General features: G+C 47.5%; 1 protein-coding gene across 6 annotated transcripts in view; it reads left to right on the forward strand.

The window, feature by feature from the left end:
* The window catches only part of st3gal3a (ST3 beta-galactoside alpha-2,3-sialyltransferase 3a), a 47922-nt gene extending 39747 nt beyond the window's left edge, over positions 1 to 8175 (forward strand). For all 6 annotated transcript variants that reach the window (XM_063201424.1, XM_063201422.1, XM_063201423.1 and 3 more), the window contains one exon: positions 6113 to 8175. In XM_063201424.1, the coding sequence (XP_063057494.1) occupies positions 6113 to 6202 (90 nt within the window). In that variant the 3' untranslated portion in view covers positions 6203 to 8175. The remainder of the gene's footprint in view (positions 1 to 6112) is intronic.
* Positions 8176 to 19308: the final 11133 nt, after the last annotated feature.

A 19308-nucleotide genomic window follows, 5' to 3' on the forward strand; every position in this document is an offset into this window, starting at 1 on the left:
TAACACAGCCGTCGCCCACACATCCAAAAATGCATAGCTTATATGTTTTTGATAAAGCACCTTAAAAAATTACATTCACATTTTTTTCCTAATCGTTTCAGGGCATGTAGTCAAGGTTGCCACCCTAACTATGAAGTGCTCGGGGGAAATCCTGCATTGCACTGCCGGCTGTCTCAAAAGAGCTTTTTTGACATGGCAACATAGTTCATCTCTGGGCCAGAGTGCCTTACGCCCATTGATGGACGACATGGATTCATTGCAACAATCTAGTGTCACATTTCTTAAATGACCTTATTTTACCTGTCCAAGTCCACCAGGGGATTGCCTGGTTGAATGGTCACCTGGTAGAATTGGACTGGTAAAACCAGGCCATCTGTCATATAGCATGAGATTGTAAACTAAGGAATCCAGGTTGCCCATCACTGCTTACGCCTGAGTGCTAAGGGTAGCTATGCGACAGAGGCGTCCTTAAGAAGGAGGAGAGTGGAGGCTCTTAAATGCCACCCCATTCCAGTGGGCTTTGCTCATTTGTTTCCAATAATCTGTTGGTCACCCCGGCTGAATGCCACAGCGTGCCTGCTCTCTAGCCAGCAAACCCGTTTGACTCGTCTTATTTCAAACAACTGACATGAAAACTAGTGTAGATATGAATAGACCCAACATTGCGGAATCATCTGAACCATTTCACCTCACGGCAGAGTTTTATCATTAGTTCTTGAAGGTGTTTGTTGTGACGTAGTGTGGGATGGAATTGGACACAGAAGAAGTAATTCACCTCAAGAACCGAAGGGGAAGAAAAGTCCTCTATAGTTGCAGAGCAATAAAAATGTCTATTCAGTGTTATGAAGGGTTTTACGTAACACAGCACTTCATCAAAGTGCCTCCCAGCCGTGTGTCTGTGTGTGTGTTTGTCTGTGTGTGTTTGTCTGTGTGTGTGTGTGTGTGTGTGTGTGTGTGTGTGTGTGTGTGTGTGTGTGTGTGTGTGTGTGTGTGTGTGTGTGTGTGTGTGTGTGTGTGTGTGTGTGTGTGTGTGTGTGTGTGTGTTTTGAGTCCGGTGCTTAATGATGGCAACAGGTAGGAGCAGGTAGCGCAGTGTAGAGATGTGTGCAGAGCGAGCGAGAGAATAATGAGGCGAGTGTGCGTGCGTAGCTGCAGTGCTTGTCTGTAATGCCCAGCCCTGCTCTGCGCTGTGCTGTGCTCTGCTGTGCTGTTCCTGTTCCTGAGTGTACAGTGCGGCAGGGAATCCCGGCGCCCCATCTGATGATGACTCACACCCCCGGCCAGGGGAGGGGAGGAGGAAGTCACATGGTCCGTGGCAGCCATCTTGTCCCGGAGCCTTTGCGGGAAACCGCCTCGCCACCCACTCACTCGTTCACTCACTCACTCGCGATCCAGACCGCTGAAACATCAGCTCAAGCACTCTTGTTACCATTCCACGCTGTGTGTGTGCGCGTGTGCGTGTGCGTGTGCGTCTGCGTCTGCGTGTGCGTGTGCGTGTGTGTGTGTGTGTGTGTGTGTGTGTGTGTGTGTGTGTGTGTGTGTGTGTGTGTGTGCGCGCGGGCGCGTCCACCTAATTCCTGCTCCCTGCTGCATCCTGCTGTTTAGTTTTCAGAGTTTACCTCGACAGGGAGGAAGTTTACCTTGACCTTTTTTTTTCCTGAGAAAGTACTCGATCTCTCTCTCGCTCTCGCTCTCTCGCTCTCTCTCTCTCTCTCTCTCACTCTCTCACTCTCTGTCCTTCTCTCTTTCTGCCTGTTTCTGGCTCTTGTTCTCTCTCTCTCTCTCTCTCTCTCTCTCTCTCTCTCTCTCTCTCTCTCTCTCTCTCTCTCTCTCTCTCTCTCTCTCATGCTCTATATGGTGACACTTTACTTTCTTCTCAATGGGAGTTGGGGGTGTAGTTCATGAGCCCTGAGGAGTTGCTGGGCTGTCACTCATGGACATATGAAGTAAGTGTGTGTGTGTGTGTGTGTGTGTGTGTGTGTGTGTGTGTGTGTGTGTGTGTGTGTGTGTGTGTGTGTGTGTGTGTGTGTGTGTGTGTGTGTGTGTGTGTGTGTGTGTGTGTGTGTGTGTGTGTGTGTGTGTGTGTGTGTGTGTGTGTGTGGACTTGTGTGTACAGCCACCTGATCCTTCTCTTAAATGCACAGGTCGTAAATCACTCAGGGGCGAGGGACAGACGGGCTGGAGGGCCGCTTCCTTAGCCCTGACACGCGATCCAACGCTGCCCCCAGTGTCACTGCTCCCTGCCTGCCTCCCCAGCACCGCAACCTCTCCATCTCTTCTTTTCTTTTCTGCTCAGGGGTGCCTTTCTCAAAACCATAGTTGCTATGTACATTAGCTACTTTGCTGTTTGCGATGCAATTAATTTCCCATTGACAACTACCTAAGTTGCTGTCTAACAACTACACTTTCGAGAAACAAACCCCTGTTCTTTTCTCTTCTCTTCTCTTCATCTGTCTTTGAGCACTTGTCTTGCTCTCAGACTGCCTCCTCTGTCTCTCTGCACATTCTTACTTGTACTCCTATCCATCTCTCTCTCTCTCTCTCTCTCTCTCTCTCTCTCTCTCTCTCTCTCTCTCTCTCTCTCTCTCTCTCTCTCTCTCTCTCGTCCTTGTCCTCATCCCACTTGGTGCGGGTGTGATCTTGTGTTTCAGCTTGCTTCGCTGTGATACAGGCCCACCTCCCGTCTTTGGCCTCCCCTGCTCAATAATTCAAGGACACTTATTGTTTCTGCGGTGGTGCGTAACCCAGGGGCAGAGACGGAGCTCCAGCCACTGGACCCATCCGCCATACCACGCAACACGCACGCGTGCACACACATGTGCTGTCTCTCTCGCACTCTCTCTCTCTCTCTCTCTCTCTCTCTCTCTCTCTCTTTCTCTCTGTCTCTCTCTCTCTCTCTATCTCTCTATCTATCTCTCTCTCTCTCTCTCTCTCTCTCTCTCTCTCTCTCTCTCTATCTCTCTATCTATCTCTCTCTCTCTCTCTCTCTCTCTCTCTCTCTCAAACACACACACTCACTCACTCACTCACACACTCACACCCACATTCTCTCACATATACACAAATCCTGTGCAGACCTGCTGCACACTGAACTCGCTACACCCACCCATCATGCACACCCCCTCCCTCAACCACTACCCTGCTGCAAGCCAAGGGCCTCCCAGCTCAGCCCTGCTCAGCTCAGCCTAGCAACGCTCCGCTCATCTCATCGGAAGTGCTTGACTGATGGCTAGTTCCACTGTTTATGTGCCAAAACAGGACCGAAAACACAGGCGTTCATATCATGTGTCCTCTGTCCTGGAGACACTCTGTCTGTCGAGTGCCGCCTTAGTTTGTTTAAAGATATGAACTCCCAGATAAAGCCACTTCACGAGCTTCAAGAGAGAGAAAGAGGGCATTTTAAACAGCTCCACACCAAGTCATTTTTCACCCCTTCACTTTCTTCTGCCCCCACAGTGTACACACTACGCCGCCCCTGCTTTATTTAGGGAACGCGGTCGTCTGTTTAGGACTCGGGATACTTAAAGAAAGAGTCGAGCATAAATTCAGTCTAATCATTAAAGACATGATGCCGCCAAAACGCTTCTAATGCAGTGTGTGTGTCTGTGTGTGTTTGAGAGAGAGAGAGAGAGAGAGAGAGAGAGAGAGAGAGAGAGAGAGAGTAGAGGAGAGAGAATTTGTGAGTGTGTATGTGTGTGTGCGTACGTTTGTATGAGCGGGGAGGTTATCGTATCGGTGGGTCGACGTGTAAAGGAGAAGCCGAGCCGGGCTGAGCTGAGCTGAGCTGATCATCCTTTGCTTCGGGGCAGGGAGAGCTCGCTCTGAGCTCTGAGCTCTTGGTTGCTGAATGGCTGGAGCTCTGCATTCCCCTGGAGGCAGTGCAAAAAGAGATGACAGCCAAGGGAAGGCGCTGGCAAGCCTGCCGAATATTGTTGGCCTGGGGCCCAGTCCAGCGCTCGCTGGTCGTCAGCTGCCAATCAGACCGGCCTGTCCCCACGAGGCCCAAAGCTTAAATGCTAAAGTCCACCAGCCGACGACTACTGTTGCAGCTTTGACACATTCTGACACACACACACACACAGTCACACACACACAGTCACACACACACACCTTCACTCGATCACACACACGTGCGCTTACACACATGTACACACATGTACACACATGTACACACACACATACACACACACACACACACACACCGCAAACTTACTCTCATGCACACATGGTCTCATGAAGACTTTTGCATGCTATAACTACTGTTGCAGTTTGATGCGCGCATGCACACACACACACACACGCAACTACATGTACTGATGCTGTTTGACACACATACACCTGCGAACATGCACATAGACCCACTCCTGTGTACACACACACACACACACACACACACATTCACACACAGGAGACGTACACAAAGACGTGAAAACATTTATGCTTGCACACTTGTTTTTTTTTTTTTTGGACAGGCCCTGACACAGCTTTTAATTATCACTTGACTAATCCACCCCTCTGTTTGAATACATTGAGCTGTTGGTTTGTTTACGTTGACTTAGAAACGTTTGGGCAACAACAGTAAACTTTCACCGATAACTACCGCAGCTGTATCACCCAGCTGAGTCATGCAAACAGCCTATTTTCTCGCTCCTCACCCTCTCAATCTCTCTCACCCTCTCTCTTTCTCTCTCACCCTCTCTCTACCTCCTCCCTCTCTCTCTCTCTCCCGTCTCTCTCCCCTCTCTCTCCTCTCTCTCTCCTCTCTCTCTCCTCACTCTCTCTCACACTCTCTCTCTCTCTCTCTCTCTCCCCCTCTCGGGCATTATATTTCTTTCTCTCTCCTCTCTCTCTCTCTCTCTCTCTCTCTCTCTCTCTCTCTCTCTCTCTCTCTCTCTCTCTCTCTCTCTCTCTCTCTCTCTCTCTCTCTGGCAGCCTATGTCTATCTCTCACCTCTCTCTATCTCTCTCTTTTTGAGCCGTCACTTCAATCACTTCCAAAGAGCCACCACGCCTGATGATTCACCTGCTGCTTCCATAGGCATCGGCACGCATGCTCTACCACATGCTCACACAACCATTGTAAAGATGACGGCTCTTTTCCAGCTCTCAACTTTCTTTCTCTCCCCCTCGCTGATCATTATTTTTTGTTCTTCACCTTGAAAACTCCCCTTAAAGATCTAATCGCTTTGTCGTGCTCAGTCCTCTCGTCAGCTTTTGTTGGGACCCAAGTGGTTTCAACCCGCGGTGGAAAAATATTGGCGCAATGTCATGAAATGCCGATTGGAGTTTTTGCTTTCATGAGCAAAATGAAAGCCTCCGAGAGCTTGTAATGTTAAGAGCACTCCCTCATTGTACGACACAATGGGCTCTTGAATGCATGTTTACTCAGAGCTGATCTACAGAAGCAGCTTTTGTCTCCGTCACTCGGCGTAGGGCTTAGGCAAGGTGTGTAGTGAAAAGCAAGCAGGGGGGGGGGATGCGAGTGTGTGTGTGTGTGTGTGTGTGTGTGTGTGTGTGTGTGTGTGTGTGTGTGTGTGTGTGTGTGTGTGTGTGTGTGTGTGTGTGTGTGTGTGTGTGTGTGTGTGTGTGTTTGTGTGTGCGTGTGTCTGTGTGTGTGTGTGTGTCTGTGTGTGTGTACCCGCCCGGCACTTTGAGATTCCATAATAGCTCTGCTGTCCTATCGCCAGTCGGGCCTGTAACTAGTAAACATATACACACACACACACACACACACACACACACACACACATCAGTTTTTTGAGTGTGAGTGAATTCCTTTTGTGAGCGACAACGTGTTATTCCCAGACTTTTTTTGTATCCCCAATTTTCTCCATGTTTCCATTGATGTAATGGAGGCTGTGGGATTTTTTTTAGTGTTAATGTAAAGTTAATGTTCCTGCATTCCGTTGGATAACTTTTAATCCCCCATCACCCACACACACGCCTACCTCTTCCTTTCACTAACATCTAAGGCACATTCCCACCACCTCCACACCCACCATCCACTACACTACCACACACCCACCTACCTACCTGCCCTCTCTTTAAAACACACGTTTGTGTGCAGTTGTCTGATGTGCTTCTCTTGTGTCTTGTGGTTTCCCTTTTGGCAGTCGTGGACACACAACATTGCCAAGGAGAAGGAGTTTCTGCAGAAACTGGTGAAGGCAGAGGTCATACAGGACTTGACCCATGGGATCTGAGAGACCGCCTCCTTCCTCGTCCTCTCCCCCCTCCTCCTCCTCCTCCTCCTCCTCCTCTACCACCACCAAAACCTGGCTCCCATCCCCAGCCCAGCCCAGCCCAGCCCAGCCCAGCCCAGCATGGTCCAGCTGAGGAGCGAGGAACCCTAGAGGAGGGAGGGACAAGAGAGAGTTGGGTGTCTCACTACCCAACCACCACCACCCAACATTGACTCCTTCAACAGGCTTTTCTCTCAGTATAACAATTTAAGCCTCCACCTCCTCCTTCACCACCCTAACCCCCAACCCCCACCACCCTCAGCCTTGCTGGAGCACCCAGAACCCACTAAAAAGACTTGTCTCACCTGCTCCGCTTTTTGGGGAGTTGGCTTCTGTGTGTGTTTTGGGTGGTATATTTGGGGAGGGTGGGTGGGTGCGTATCTGGAAAATGGGGTGACGGTGGGGAGTTGGAGAGCAGCTAGGAACCAAAGGCCCACTGCCGCACAGCCAGTAGAGGTGGTGAATGGAGGCCGGCCTGTGCCAAGCATACCTCCGGAGGAAAACCCTTCGTCCTCCATTGTGCTTGAATGTATTCACACAACTTCAAACATCAAAGACATACTGGAGTGTTTTTTTCCCGTTACATTTGTTTTGTTTGTTTTTTCTTGTATGTATTTTTGTTCTGTCTTTTATGTCTTTTTTTCTTTTCTTTCTTTTCTTTGTTAATTTTAAAAAGTCGTTTCATTGAGCTTCTGCTTCAGTTAGGTTGCAGAGGAGAAGAGGACATTTCACCGTCCGGCAATCACACTCAAGGAGAATCATCCATGGACAGGACAGGGGCGACCCTTATGAACTTTTACACACACAGGCCTTTGCAGGAGGAACCAGACGGGTGCAGACTTTTGATGAACCGCGTTACACTGACTGAAGTGAACCTCCTTCAGAAGTGTTTTCAAAGTGTTATTTACATTGGAGAAAAAAAGCTGCTTTGTTCTTTGCTTTCTCTTATTTCTACCTTTTGTTGTTTTTTTTTTCTTTTCCAAAGAACAGTATTGGAAATCATATTTAAATTTTATGTTTAAGTGCTGAGGGTATTTGTGTGTGTGTGTGTGTGTGTGTGTGTGTGTGTGTGTGTGTGTGTGTGTGTGTGTGTGTGTGTGTGTGTGTGTGTGTGTGTGTGTGTGTGTGTGTGTGTGTGTGTGTGTGTGTGTGTGTGTGTGTGTGTGTGTGTGTGTTAGGGGTGTAAATTACAGCCTCCATGACGATACAAAACGATTTGATATCGATTTCTTAAAGCAGTGATTCTATTATATACTGTATATTACCTAAGAATGCCCCACTATTCGATTGGATTTTTTTCATTTACTTTTCCACTTCTATTGTGTTATGGAGTTAGGGTATTGGGCAGGGGCCAACGATTCGATTATTTTAAATGCATAAGAATGGCCCACGATACGATTGGATACGATCGTTGGCCGTAGGATGGATGCATCGATACATATCGATTATTATTTACACCCCTTGTGCTCGTGCCTGCCTGTGAGTGTGTGTATGCGTGTAGTGTACGTTCATATGTGTGTGCCTAAGTGTGTGTGTGTGCTTGAGAATGTTTGCGTTGTCTGCGCTTAATGTTACGCACATGTATAATGTTTCATATCACTTCTGCTGAAAAACTGTAAAAACGTGCTCTGATATTACAAGAGCATATTTGATTGTGATTTTTCCACCGTACCCTTTGGTTATTATTGATTTGGTAAAGTCACTGACAATGGTTTATTGTACAATGTTGAATCTGATTTCTTTTTAAATGTACATTATAGAGTGGGAAAGGTATTCCCCACAGTTAGCCTGAAAAAGTGCAAAAACAAATACATAAGCCACGAATTCCCGAATTATCACTTGTTCTGCTGTCAGGTTTCAAATTGATTTGCATTACAAAATGTTGCAGTATTTGAGCAAGGAGACAAAGCGTATTAAAAAGGTTCAGTATTTAATTAACGGAATGCGAATCTTTCTTTTTATGTCTGTCTGTAAGACACATACTTTGTAAATGCTACCTTTTGCTGCGTTTTAGTTTTCCTATCCTTCTTCCCAACTTGCTGTAGCAATAACTGTCAAGGGCAATTTGTAGACAAGGCAACATGTGTTGTTCAACAACAAGAAGAAGGGGAACAGATGCAGAAGTCTTGCACTCCCAGCAAAAAAAACAGCAGAACCAAAAGTATACAATGTGGTTTAAGTCTGTCTACTTTGTCCAAACAGCACCCAACACCTATTTTGCACAATTCTTTATGTATACCACAAAATCTGTAACAGCCAGAAAATGTGTTGAGCGCCACTGGTCGCGTGGGTTATACAGTTACTTTGAGAAAGGTAACTCACTATTGCAGCTCCATATTTCTTGCAAGCATGTTTCTCTGGGCGTATCAAGGGCCCCAAGGTTAATTCAGTGTTTATAAAGTTCTGTGTGTGCAGTCCTGCCGTCCACGGCGAATGCCTTATCCAATTAGGAAATGCTAATTGCAAACGTCCTCTGAGAAAACGCAGCTTACATTTTGGCCAATTTGCTGCACTCTCACCTAGCCCGTAATGCTCCAGATGTATTTCTGGCACGGAAAAGAAGTTTGATTACAACCCCATGTACCTGGCGCTTCAAATCCAAACCATATAACCAACATTATTTCTGGAAGTAGTTTGTGTAAACACTTAGCCCTGGTTAAAGGCCTTTTAATAAGCAAGTATAAATCATCTGGTTCGCATTGGATCCAGATTGGAGTCCTGCTTGCTTCACAGATCCAACCGGTTCTCTTGTCTTGTACGTGTCCAGGCTATTAGGCTTGATTTTTCTGCTGTCTGCATAACCAAAGTCCCAGACTGCAGACCAAGTGCACTCACTGGACTTGGACTTGGAGGTTTTCTTTTTGTGTTTGTTTCTCTTTGTTCCTGACAGTCCCCATCAATCTTCGGCCCCTTGTTTTGGTGTGCGAGTAAGACGATAGATAGGAATCTCTTTTTTGGTCAAAACACCTGTATGCTCTCCAGCGAGCATTTGTGGGGGTGGGGGTGGGGGGGCAATGAATGGGTCACGGTCATCAGGTTACCTACCTTTCACCTTTCCTCCGTGAAAACTCTGCCAAACCTGCAGCAGCTGCTTCCGCTACTTGTCACACCATATATGTAAATGATATTCATTTGTTGATGGATTTAACCGAGCACTCCATCCATCGTTTTTTTTTTCTCTTTCTGCTGCAGTGAAGTACCATCAATAAATAGTCCTTGTTTAGGAACCAATGTGGAGAGTAAACAGGCTACGATCACTGACTCATCAGTGGTTGATGGGTGTTGGCACGCGCTCTCTTTGTGTGCTGGGAAGGTTGTAGGTGACCAAGGTCCAAGGCCTTTTCAAAGGTCCAAACATTATTAGTTCTGTGAAAGACGCCGTTCCTGGAATGTCGTGTTTACTGAAGGCATCCGAATTCCACCCACCCCACACACACACCCCACACACACGCATCCAATGCCAATGTGTCCTCTGCAGGCCTATTCCTATTACATATCATTATGCAATGATCAAGAAGAAGAGTTTTTAAGTTTTTCAGTCCAAGAAACGGAAACAGGTTGTACGGTAAACATCTTCTGTAAATATCAATTATTTAGGAAATTGCTTTATTTGCTGTGATCATAGTGGGTTTGTAGGGTCGCATGGCCAGCCAGCACAAGTTCACCTTTTGTTGTCATATTTGGGTAGTGAGCGGTAGCAGTGCAAAGTCCTCTGAAGGGGCCCACCACCCAATACCTTCAATGTAATGAGGACCCGATTATGGGCTGCCCATATCCCTGGGCCTGGGACAACTGACCCCTTTGTCACCCCTTGTCGGCTTCCCTGAGTAGTAGTGAGGCACTGGAACGCTGTCAGATATTGAAGGCCTTTTGTATTGTCTGCAGCAGCTGAGGAGAACTGAGTCGAGCCAGTCTTTGCTAGGCTCAGTTAGATTCGGTTGGATTGTTGGCCTCTGTACAAACACCCACACACACACACCATCAGCTCGAGATTTTTCAACTGCTAACAGGAGGTCTCTTGCAGTTTAACTGCGGTCTCCCTAGCCAGCCCCAGGGGAGCCGTGTCAGATTCTGGGATGCATGAAAGTGTAGAAGGAATCATTAACAAGCGGTTGACCTCACGCAGCCGTTTGCATTGTGTGGCATTTCGTCTCTCTTTCTTGTTTTTATGGTCTTTGCCGGCCTGTGTGTAAATATCCATTACACTGAGGAGATTTTGGAAAACGATGTGGTTTCTCGTTGACCACAATGGAAATGGAATTAATGATTGATGCAATTGACATTAAAACCACTGAAACAATCGGCTCTCAAAACAGTGGAAATTGGTGGTCAGACCTTGTACGGACAAAATCTTAAATTGCTACCAAATGCCAGCCATCATCATTAAAGCGGTTTGTCTGGGGCTGTTTTGGGACTGTCACCTTCATTTTCTTAGGTTTGAATGGCATGGGACGGATATCACATCTGCCTCTTCAGTCCTCGACCACAGTATTCGTAAGGAGGGCCGCCGACAGTTTTTTCTGGGCCCAGGAAAAAAAATAATTTGAAAGGGCCTACCCATCCAGTACACAATGTAATGCAAACCCAATTCTGGGCCCCTTCTTTCCCTGGGCCCGGGACACTGACCTTTGTCCCTCCCCCTGTCGGCTTCACTGTCCGTAAGCTCTATAGCTCCTCATACGGAGAGCCGTTCGCAGCTTTTTCTGGTCCCAGGACAAAGTCAGCTGAAAGGGCCCACCCATCCGGTACACAATGTAATGAAAACCCAATCTTTCAATCAAACCCCCTCTTTCCCTGGGCCTGGGACAGCTGACCCCTTCCTTTGTCCCTTCCCCTGTCGGCTTCAGTGTCCGTGAGCTCCATAGCCTTCTGAAAGGGGAGGTTTGAGTTAACTCCACTAGAGCCTGGTCTCTCAACCTTGTAATGAGGCTCACAGGAGGTCCTGTAGGGAAGGTGAATCATACAGTCTTTTCAATGTCCAAATTAAATGTGTGCGTTCGTTTGTGCATGAATTAGTGTGTGCGTGCGTTCGCATGTTCGTGTGTGTATGCGTGCGTTCTTGCGTGTCGGAATGCACAGTGTGCACATGTGTGCTTTGCTTTCTTTTAATGCACTATATTGACATCTTGGGTGTGTGTGTGTGTGTGTGTGTGTGTGTGTGTGTGTGTGTGTGTGTGTGTGTGTGTGTGTGTGTGTGTGTGTGTGTGTGTGTGTGTGTGTGTGTGTGTGTGTGTGTGTGTGTGTGTGAACACACATTTGTGTGCTTTGTTTTGTTTTAATGCACTATATTAACATCTGCTGTGTGTGTGTGTGTGTGTGTGTGTGTGTGTGTGTGTGTGTGTGTGTGTGTGTGTGTGTGTGTGTGTGTGTGTGTGTGTGTGTGTGTGTGAACACACTTTTTTGTGCTTTGTTTTGTTTTAATGCACTATATTAACATCTGCTGTGTGTGTGTGTGTGTGTGTGTGTGTGTGTGTGTGTGTGTGTGTGTGTGTGTGTGTGTGTGTGTGTGTGTGTGTGTGTGTGTGTGTGTGTGTGTGTGTGTGTGTGTGTGTGTGTGTCTGTGAACCACACATTTGTGTGCTTTGTTTTGTTTTAATGCACTGTATTAACATCTGCAGTTGATTGCTCCCTGAATATGTAATTCCGCGCAGTGCGCCAGTAGTTACTCCATGGGAATTTTTCGCCTCCGTTTTTGGGATAGTGATTATTACGGTAGATTTCATGCACTGTGACGATGCGTGGCGGCACAACTCAGATTAAATAAATTCCAGCAGCCCGAGACAGCAATCACATTTTGAGGATTTTTTCAACATGCTGATAGTATCTTTAGACCTCGTCCCACAAATCTCCTTTCAAACAAGCCATATCCGCAGAATGGTCGATGACATGAAACCTCCTTCGCCCCCAATGAAAGACGACAACACACAACAAGTAACAACAACAACGGTTTGGAGGTGGACCACAAGCATCGCAGGGATCCGACGCAAAAACTTGTCACTGCATGCTGTGCAGTTTGTGAGTCGTGTTCTAAACATTTAATGTGCTTTGAGAGCAAGTCTGCAGTAAATAGCAAACAGATTTAGAAAGTGTGTGAGATCACAGACAGTTCAGCTATGGACACAACAGGCAGGTGGCTCCTATTTAAAGAGGATCCTTGACCTGCACATGCTCAGAGGTTTGGGGAGGGAGGCCTGAGGGGAACTGGGCTGCGTGGCTCTGTGGGCGTGCGTGCGTGTGTGTGGGTGTGAGTGTGTGTGAGAGAGAGGGAGAGAGAGAGAGGGAGAAAGAGGATGCATAGTGTGTGTGCGTGCGTGTGTTTGCGTGTGTGTGAGAGAGAGAGAGAGAAAGGGGAGAGATTGTGTCTGTGTGTGCGTGTGTGCGTGCATGCATGTGTGTGTGTTTGAGAGAGAGAGAGAGAGAAGAGATTGTGTATGTGTGTGTGTGTGTGTGCGTTTGTGTGTGTGTGTGTGCATGTGTGTACGCGTGTGTGCGAGAGAGAGAGAGAGAGAGAGAGGGAGGGAGGGAGAGGGTGGGGCAAGCGGGGCCTCGGACGCGAGTAGACAGGTGTTCCTCTCCATGTAGGTGGCCTCCCAGTGACAGCACTATCACAGAGGGGTCACCAAAGTCGTAGTCGGAGGAGAAGAAGGAGGAGGACGAGGGTCTTCACACTCCACTGACCAGCGCCCTGTCTGGTTTCAGTTGCCCAGGTCTCCTCCTTGCACTCTCTCTGTCCATCTCTCCTCTATTCTTTTATTGACCTCTCTTTTTTTCTATCTCCTGGTCTCGACTTGCTTTGATCTTGGTCTTGTCTTCGTCTCGAACATAGCGGTTGTGAAGGGATTTGTGCACAAATCAAGCCACTCGTGCTCACCACAAAACCTTACCATGAAACAATGTAAAAAAAATAAGTCCTGTGATGTATTTTGTCTAGTTCATTCTATTAAACCATGTTCATTAGGCAATAGAGTTAAGCCTAATTATGGTACTTTTGTTCTTCAGTTCACACTTTTTCACAGTTCAAAATCTCTAGCGCTCTAGGGCTAGTCTGTTCTCGGTCTTGACTTGTTTTCGTCCTGTTTTGGTCTTGTTCTCGGTCTTGATACCCGACAATCTTGGTAATGTCTTGGTCTCGAACTTAGCAATCTCGACGACATCACTAGGGGCCGCACAACAAAAAAACCCGGGCTGTTTTTAGGTCCAAGTCCAGCCCTGCTTGCGGCCTCCGCAGTGCCTCTCACGAGGGCGAGAAGAGAAGAGAAGTCATGGCTTTTTAATTAAGTTCTGAGCAGGCAGGACGTGGCCCTCCTGTTAGGCGGTGTGGTGTGCTGCTCGCCAGGGACGACCCAGAGTCTCACAGGGGGGAGAGGCTGCCTTGGAGCCTGCACTGCCTCACCCCCCTCGCCCCTTCATTTCCTCTGACAGTGCATCTGCATCTGCATCTGTGCTGGAGTTGGAGGTGGAGCTGGGGCTGGAGCTGGAGCTGGAGCTGGGGCTGGGGCTGGAGCTGGGGCTGGAGCTGGAGCTGGAGCTGGAGCTGGAGCTGGGGCTGGAGCTGGAGCTGGAGCTGGAGCTGGAGCTGGAGCTGGAGCTGGAGCTGGAGCTGGAGCTGGAGCTGGAGCTGGAGCCGAGGGTTCCTGGAGGGGTTGGAGCCTGGAGCTTGGCCGTCGGACTATGCCATTGGATCTCCCCCGCCCTTCAGCCTACATACGCGGGTCCCCAGGAAATGGGAGCTCCCCTTCCATCACTCCCACCACCACCACTATCACCACCACCAGTATATCCTCAACACCATCCCCAACTCACTGTTTCCCCTCACCCTACGCCCAATACAAAAAAAAGAGAATGAAAAAAAAGTTGGAAGCATGGGAACCCAGGCAGATGGGAAACAATACTCCTTTGCGCCCTGTTTTCCCAGCTTAGACAACCCTGTACACACCTACACGCCTACATACGCACAAACACTCAGCCACACACACACATTCACACAAGCGGTTAATGGGACTGCGGTGCACTGGGGCGCGTTTGATGTCATGGTGTTGCCGTTGCACCCAGTGTTCCACAGCTGGAGCCTCCCGTTCCTGTTGCGTCAGAGCGGTGTGGCGTTGCGTGGCTTGGCGTGCCGGCGGCGTATTATTTTTCGGTCTCCGAGCGGGACGAGAGTACGACTCACCCCCACCAGCACCGTAAGCAAGCAGCACAGCCCTACTTCCCCGACCGACACACACACACACACACACACACACACACACACTCATACATGTATGTCAGTCTGGGTTCAGTCAAGCCTAATGACCCTCTACACCTCTGACAAGAGCAGCGGTGAGTGCTTTTGTACTGTAAATGCTGTGGAACAGGCACCAACATGACGATGTTGGCTTTACAACACACTGTCACCATGAACCAGATCAATTCAAAACGTAATGATGACTGTTGGCCATAGCTTTACTAGCATCCATTACATGAGTCATCTGAGTTTCAGGGTCAGTGCAAGTGTTTTTATTTTTATTGTATTATATTTTTGTCTTGCCTTTTTTATGATAGGAAAGTGAAGAATGTGACAGGAAATGAGTGGAGAGAGAGGGAGAGATGGGGGAGTATTGGGGTATGATGTGAGTCAGGCTGGACTCGAACCTTGAGTTCCTATGACAGCCCGAAAGTGGTACGGGTCATTTAGCGCAGTACTCTACACCAACCCCGCAGCACAGCTATTTTTTAAACAAGAGTGAAAAAAAAGTCTACACTCTAGAGCACTAAAAACTTCAGGCACTTGACTTGACACAGGAGCAGTGTGTGATTGAAAAACAGATGGCTGGTAGCTCAATCAGTCGATGTGTCTTAAAGAGCTCTGTTTGGATCCAGTGGGATCCTTCTTCTTAAGGCTAGACATGCTAGTTAAAACCGCAGGAAGTTGTTTTGAATGGCCCGATCATATAGATGGCGGCAGCGGCTCTTGTTGTTGTTACACACCACGTAACCGTTGGCCTCTGGCTGCAGTGCATCCTATCCTAGCCAGGCCCACTGACAGTTTTGGCCGGGCTCATGACAATGTCCTCTGAAAGGTCCCCCCCATTCATCACATACAATGTAATGTAAAGACCCTATTCTGGGGGCCCCCCTCTCTCCCTGTGCCCGGGATAACTAACCCCTTGGTTCCTCCCTGTCATCCTACCTGATGCTGGTGTTTGGGTGCTGCCGCTTATGTAGAAAGCTAAATATAAACGACAGAGGTGTGTGAGTGTGTGTTATGTTGATTTACACACACACACACACACACACACACACACACACACACGCACGCACACACACACACACGCACACACACACACACACACACACACACACACACACACACACACACACACACACACACACACACACACACAGACTTGCAGAGCGGAGAGGGGCAATTTGATGTTCCTCCAGACACCACTGCATTCTGGGAGGCCACAGGATGGATGGATGGGAGGTTTTTCTTCCTTCTTCGCCAGTGTTTAGGCAAAGACCCAAACACACTAATGAAGAGATCAAGAGGTGTTTTGAAACCGAGCCCATTTTGGATGGGACTATATACCCCGACCGCCCTCCTTCATAAGGGTGTCTCATCACTGACTGTTTATGGTAAGACCCCCGGCGTCTTCATGACAGATACTGTATCATCAGAATGAGAGAGAGAGAAGCCGGCTTGCCCTGCCATGGCCATCTGATAGGGCACTCGCCTACCATGCGGCTGACCCGGGTTTGATTCCCGACCCAGGTCCTTTGCCGACCCCTCCCCGACTCTCTCCCCATTCGCTTCCTGTCCACCTCTCATACTGTCCTGTCAATAATGAAGTCTAAAAGACCACAAAAAAATCTAAAGAAATAAATAAATAAAGACAAGAGAGACAAGCCTGTGCACTTCAACTGTGTCACATGCTATTTTATGATCCATATGTGTACTACAAATTCAGCACCTAGACAGAACAGAGTTTTCGGAGTTTGCAATAAAATATTCACTCATGTTCAGAGTGCTGTCATAAAACCCCAGCTGTTATTACTGGAGGTCTGTGTGTGTGTGTGTGTGTGTGTGTGTGTGTGTGTGTGTGTGTGTGTGTGTGTGTGTGTGTGTGTGTGTGTGTGTGTGTGTGTGTGTGTGTGTGTGTGTGTGGGTGTGTGTGTGTGTGTGTGTGTGTCTTGAAGAGACCATTTCTGATTGCTGGTTTACTTCAGTTTTATTTTCAGATGGACTCAATATGAGATAAAATTTCACTGTCACTGCACAGGTCACTCGAAGGGGCCTTTACTCCACAAATGGATAAAATTAAACTTGATATTTGTTTCCTGTGAAACCTCATGCAGAAATTGATTGGCATTGCAGTGTTGTGACCCTGTCAAAAAGTAAGCTGTCTCAGAGCATAGGTCTGTAAGACAATATCTAGACAAATGATCGCCCGGGGCAAAGCAGATTCTTTCTAGTGTCTACCTTTTGTGTGTGTGTGTGTGTGTGTGTGTGTGTGTGTGTGTGTGTGTGTGTGTGTGTGTGTGTGTGTGTGTGTGTGTGTGTGTGTGTGTGTGTGTGTGTGTGTGTGTGTGTGTGTGCGTGCGCGCGTGTGCGCGTGCGTGCGTGTGTGTGTGCGTGCATGTCTGTGTGTGTGTCTGTCACTTTGGGGCCCATTAATGGTTGACACATTTGCGTCTAGCTGGGGGGCAAAAAAAGTTTAGGCACTCAAGTTTAGACTGGGTTAGACTTACGTCTGTATGCAGGGTAGACATTTTCAAATTAACCAGACATTTTCAAATACTGGGGTCAAACATTGTGTGCTGTACTGCAGTGCATACTGTGCATTTAGAATGCTTCAAACACAAGTCAAACTCTTAAGTTGTTTTCATTAGTCACTGCCTTGAGGATAAATGGAGGTGGCGTATACAGACTGACTTTATCATTGTTGATCTATATCGATTTTCATCAGGACATAACCTCTGTGTCCTCAATGGTGGTTACGGCCATGTCTGGATGAGTGGACGGAGAAGAGAAACAAATGCAGAAGCTTTGGTCCTGTTAAGCAGGAATGCTATCCTTGACTGGAATCCTCCACCTCCATCAGCCTCTCCACAGGAGATGATCCTCCAGGGCAGCAGTCTCTCCGCAGGGGCTGCACAGGGCCAGCAGCAGGGGAGCCCCCAGGGCACGTGTGACTGACCACCCAAGGTCTTTGGATGACCATGGGGGCAAGGTGGACCGACCGGCAGGCAGGCGGAGCGAACGCATGGACGCATGGACGAACGGTCGGTTGGTCAACCAACCACGCACCAGCCCAGCAGGCCTCGGTGTCAGGTGGTTGGGTGGCACAAATGTGACCCTTGTCTAAATTTCTCTCAAATTCATACTCTGTTCTCCTGTGAATGCATTCACATGATGTGTACATTTTATTTACTTTATTAGTAAAGTATCTTGCTTCAATGTATAATTGTTTTTTGTGTTGCTTTTTTGCTTGGATATATGAATTGATCCAAGAATATATGTATTTCACACCGTATTGGTGGTACTCCTTGCATTGGATTCTGTGTCAAAAGTTTTTTCTTGCTATTTTTGCCGTAATAATGCGATTGTATAAATACATGTATTTCTGTGTTTATTGGCACAAAAGAGGGTAATAAAAATATAGGGAGACACTCTCAAAATGATCTACAGAATTATTTTGGTGTGTTTGTATGTCAGACAATGTTGTACACTTGATACAATATATTGCCTTAATGCTTACACATACTATAAATCTACTATTACGTTTTACCAATGGAAAAGGTCCAAGTAAAATGTAGTGTAATCTTTTCAGCCACTTAGCTTTTCCCACTGCCTAAAAACGCAGCAGTACTTTAAGCCCTCATCTGAAACGACAACTGCAAAATAAATTTCTGAACAAACCTGGCAATAACTCTTGTACCTCACAGCTGTTTTCATGTATGTCCAGGTTTTCGCCGTCGCTTCGCTCTGCTGGGACTCCACTTTTCCCTGCGAGTTGCGTCCATTAGGGGGGTGCCTGAGACTAGGTTTGTTTTTCCAGCTGAATATAATATATGCCTGAAAATACATCACTCTGACAAAGGACAATTGGAGTCTAAATAGCAATTGGAATAATATTGTATCAGTCAGCCGTTCAATTTGAGAGGTTAAGCCCTCTTTATTTAAATGCGAAAAGTTAATGATATCCACAGGGGTGCCCTAGCGTAGCGAGGCACCAAAGAAAGATGAAGATTTATTGGCGCTGACTGCTGGTCATTAGGAATACAGTGGCGTAGTAGACTATGGTGAGAAGCCGGTTCTCTAACCAACACACAAGTGAGGCTCAATGGGCTCTGAGACTGTGTGACTGTGTGAGAGTACGTCAAAGATTTTAAAAATCTTTCATATCAACTGTCTCTGCAAGGCTGTGTGGCTCTGTGTGGCTCTAAGGCAGTGGGACATTGTGACATTTTTTAAAAAATCTCTATGGCGTAGTGAATACATGAGACCGTGAGACTGTGTAAAGATTTTAGAATAGAATCTTATCAAACATCAACCATATTATCAACCATCTCTGTTAGTCTGTGAGACTGTGTGGCTGTGAGAACGTGAGGTTTCGATGCTGTGAGACTGTCAAAGAGTAATAGAGCCTTCTATATCAACCATCCCTGCGAGGTCGTGAGCCTGTGAAGATTTTAGAAGAGAACCTTCTATGTCAATTGTCGCTGTGAGGCTGCAAGACTGTGTGCCACTGAGCTTGCAAGGCAGTGAACATGTGAGGCTGAGACTGTGTAAAGATTTTAGGATAGAGCCTTCTGTATCAACACTGCCATCTCTGACTGTGTTGTTGTGAGCAGGGAAGCCGAAAAGGGGGCGACAAAGGGGTCAGTTGTACCGGTCCCAGGGAGAGAGGGGGCCAGGATTGGGTCCTCATTACATTGCATGCTTTGAGTTGAGGGGTACTTTCAGTTAACTTTGTCCTGGGCCCAGCCAAAGCTGTCTGCAGCCCTGGTTGTGAGAAGTCGTGAGGCTGAATGGCTTACAGAGTGTATACGGCTCTGAGGCTATAACACTGTGAGACTCTGAG

The sequence above is a fragment of the Engraulis encrasicolus genome, chromosome 6, assembly GCF_034702125.1.
Source record: "Engraulis encrasicolus isolate BLACKSEA-1 chromosome 6, IST_EnEncr_1.0, whole genome shotgun sequence".
NCBI lineage: Eukaryota > Metazoa > Chordata > Actinopteri > Clupeiformes > Engraulidae > Engraulis > Engraulis encrasicolus.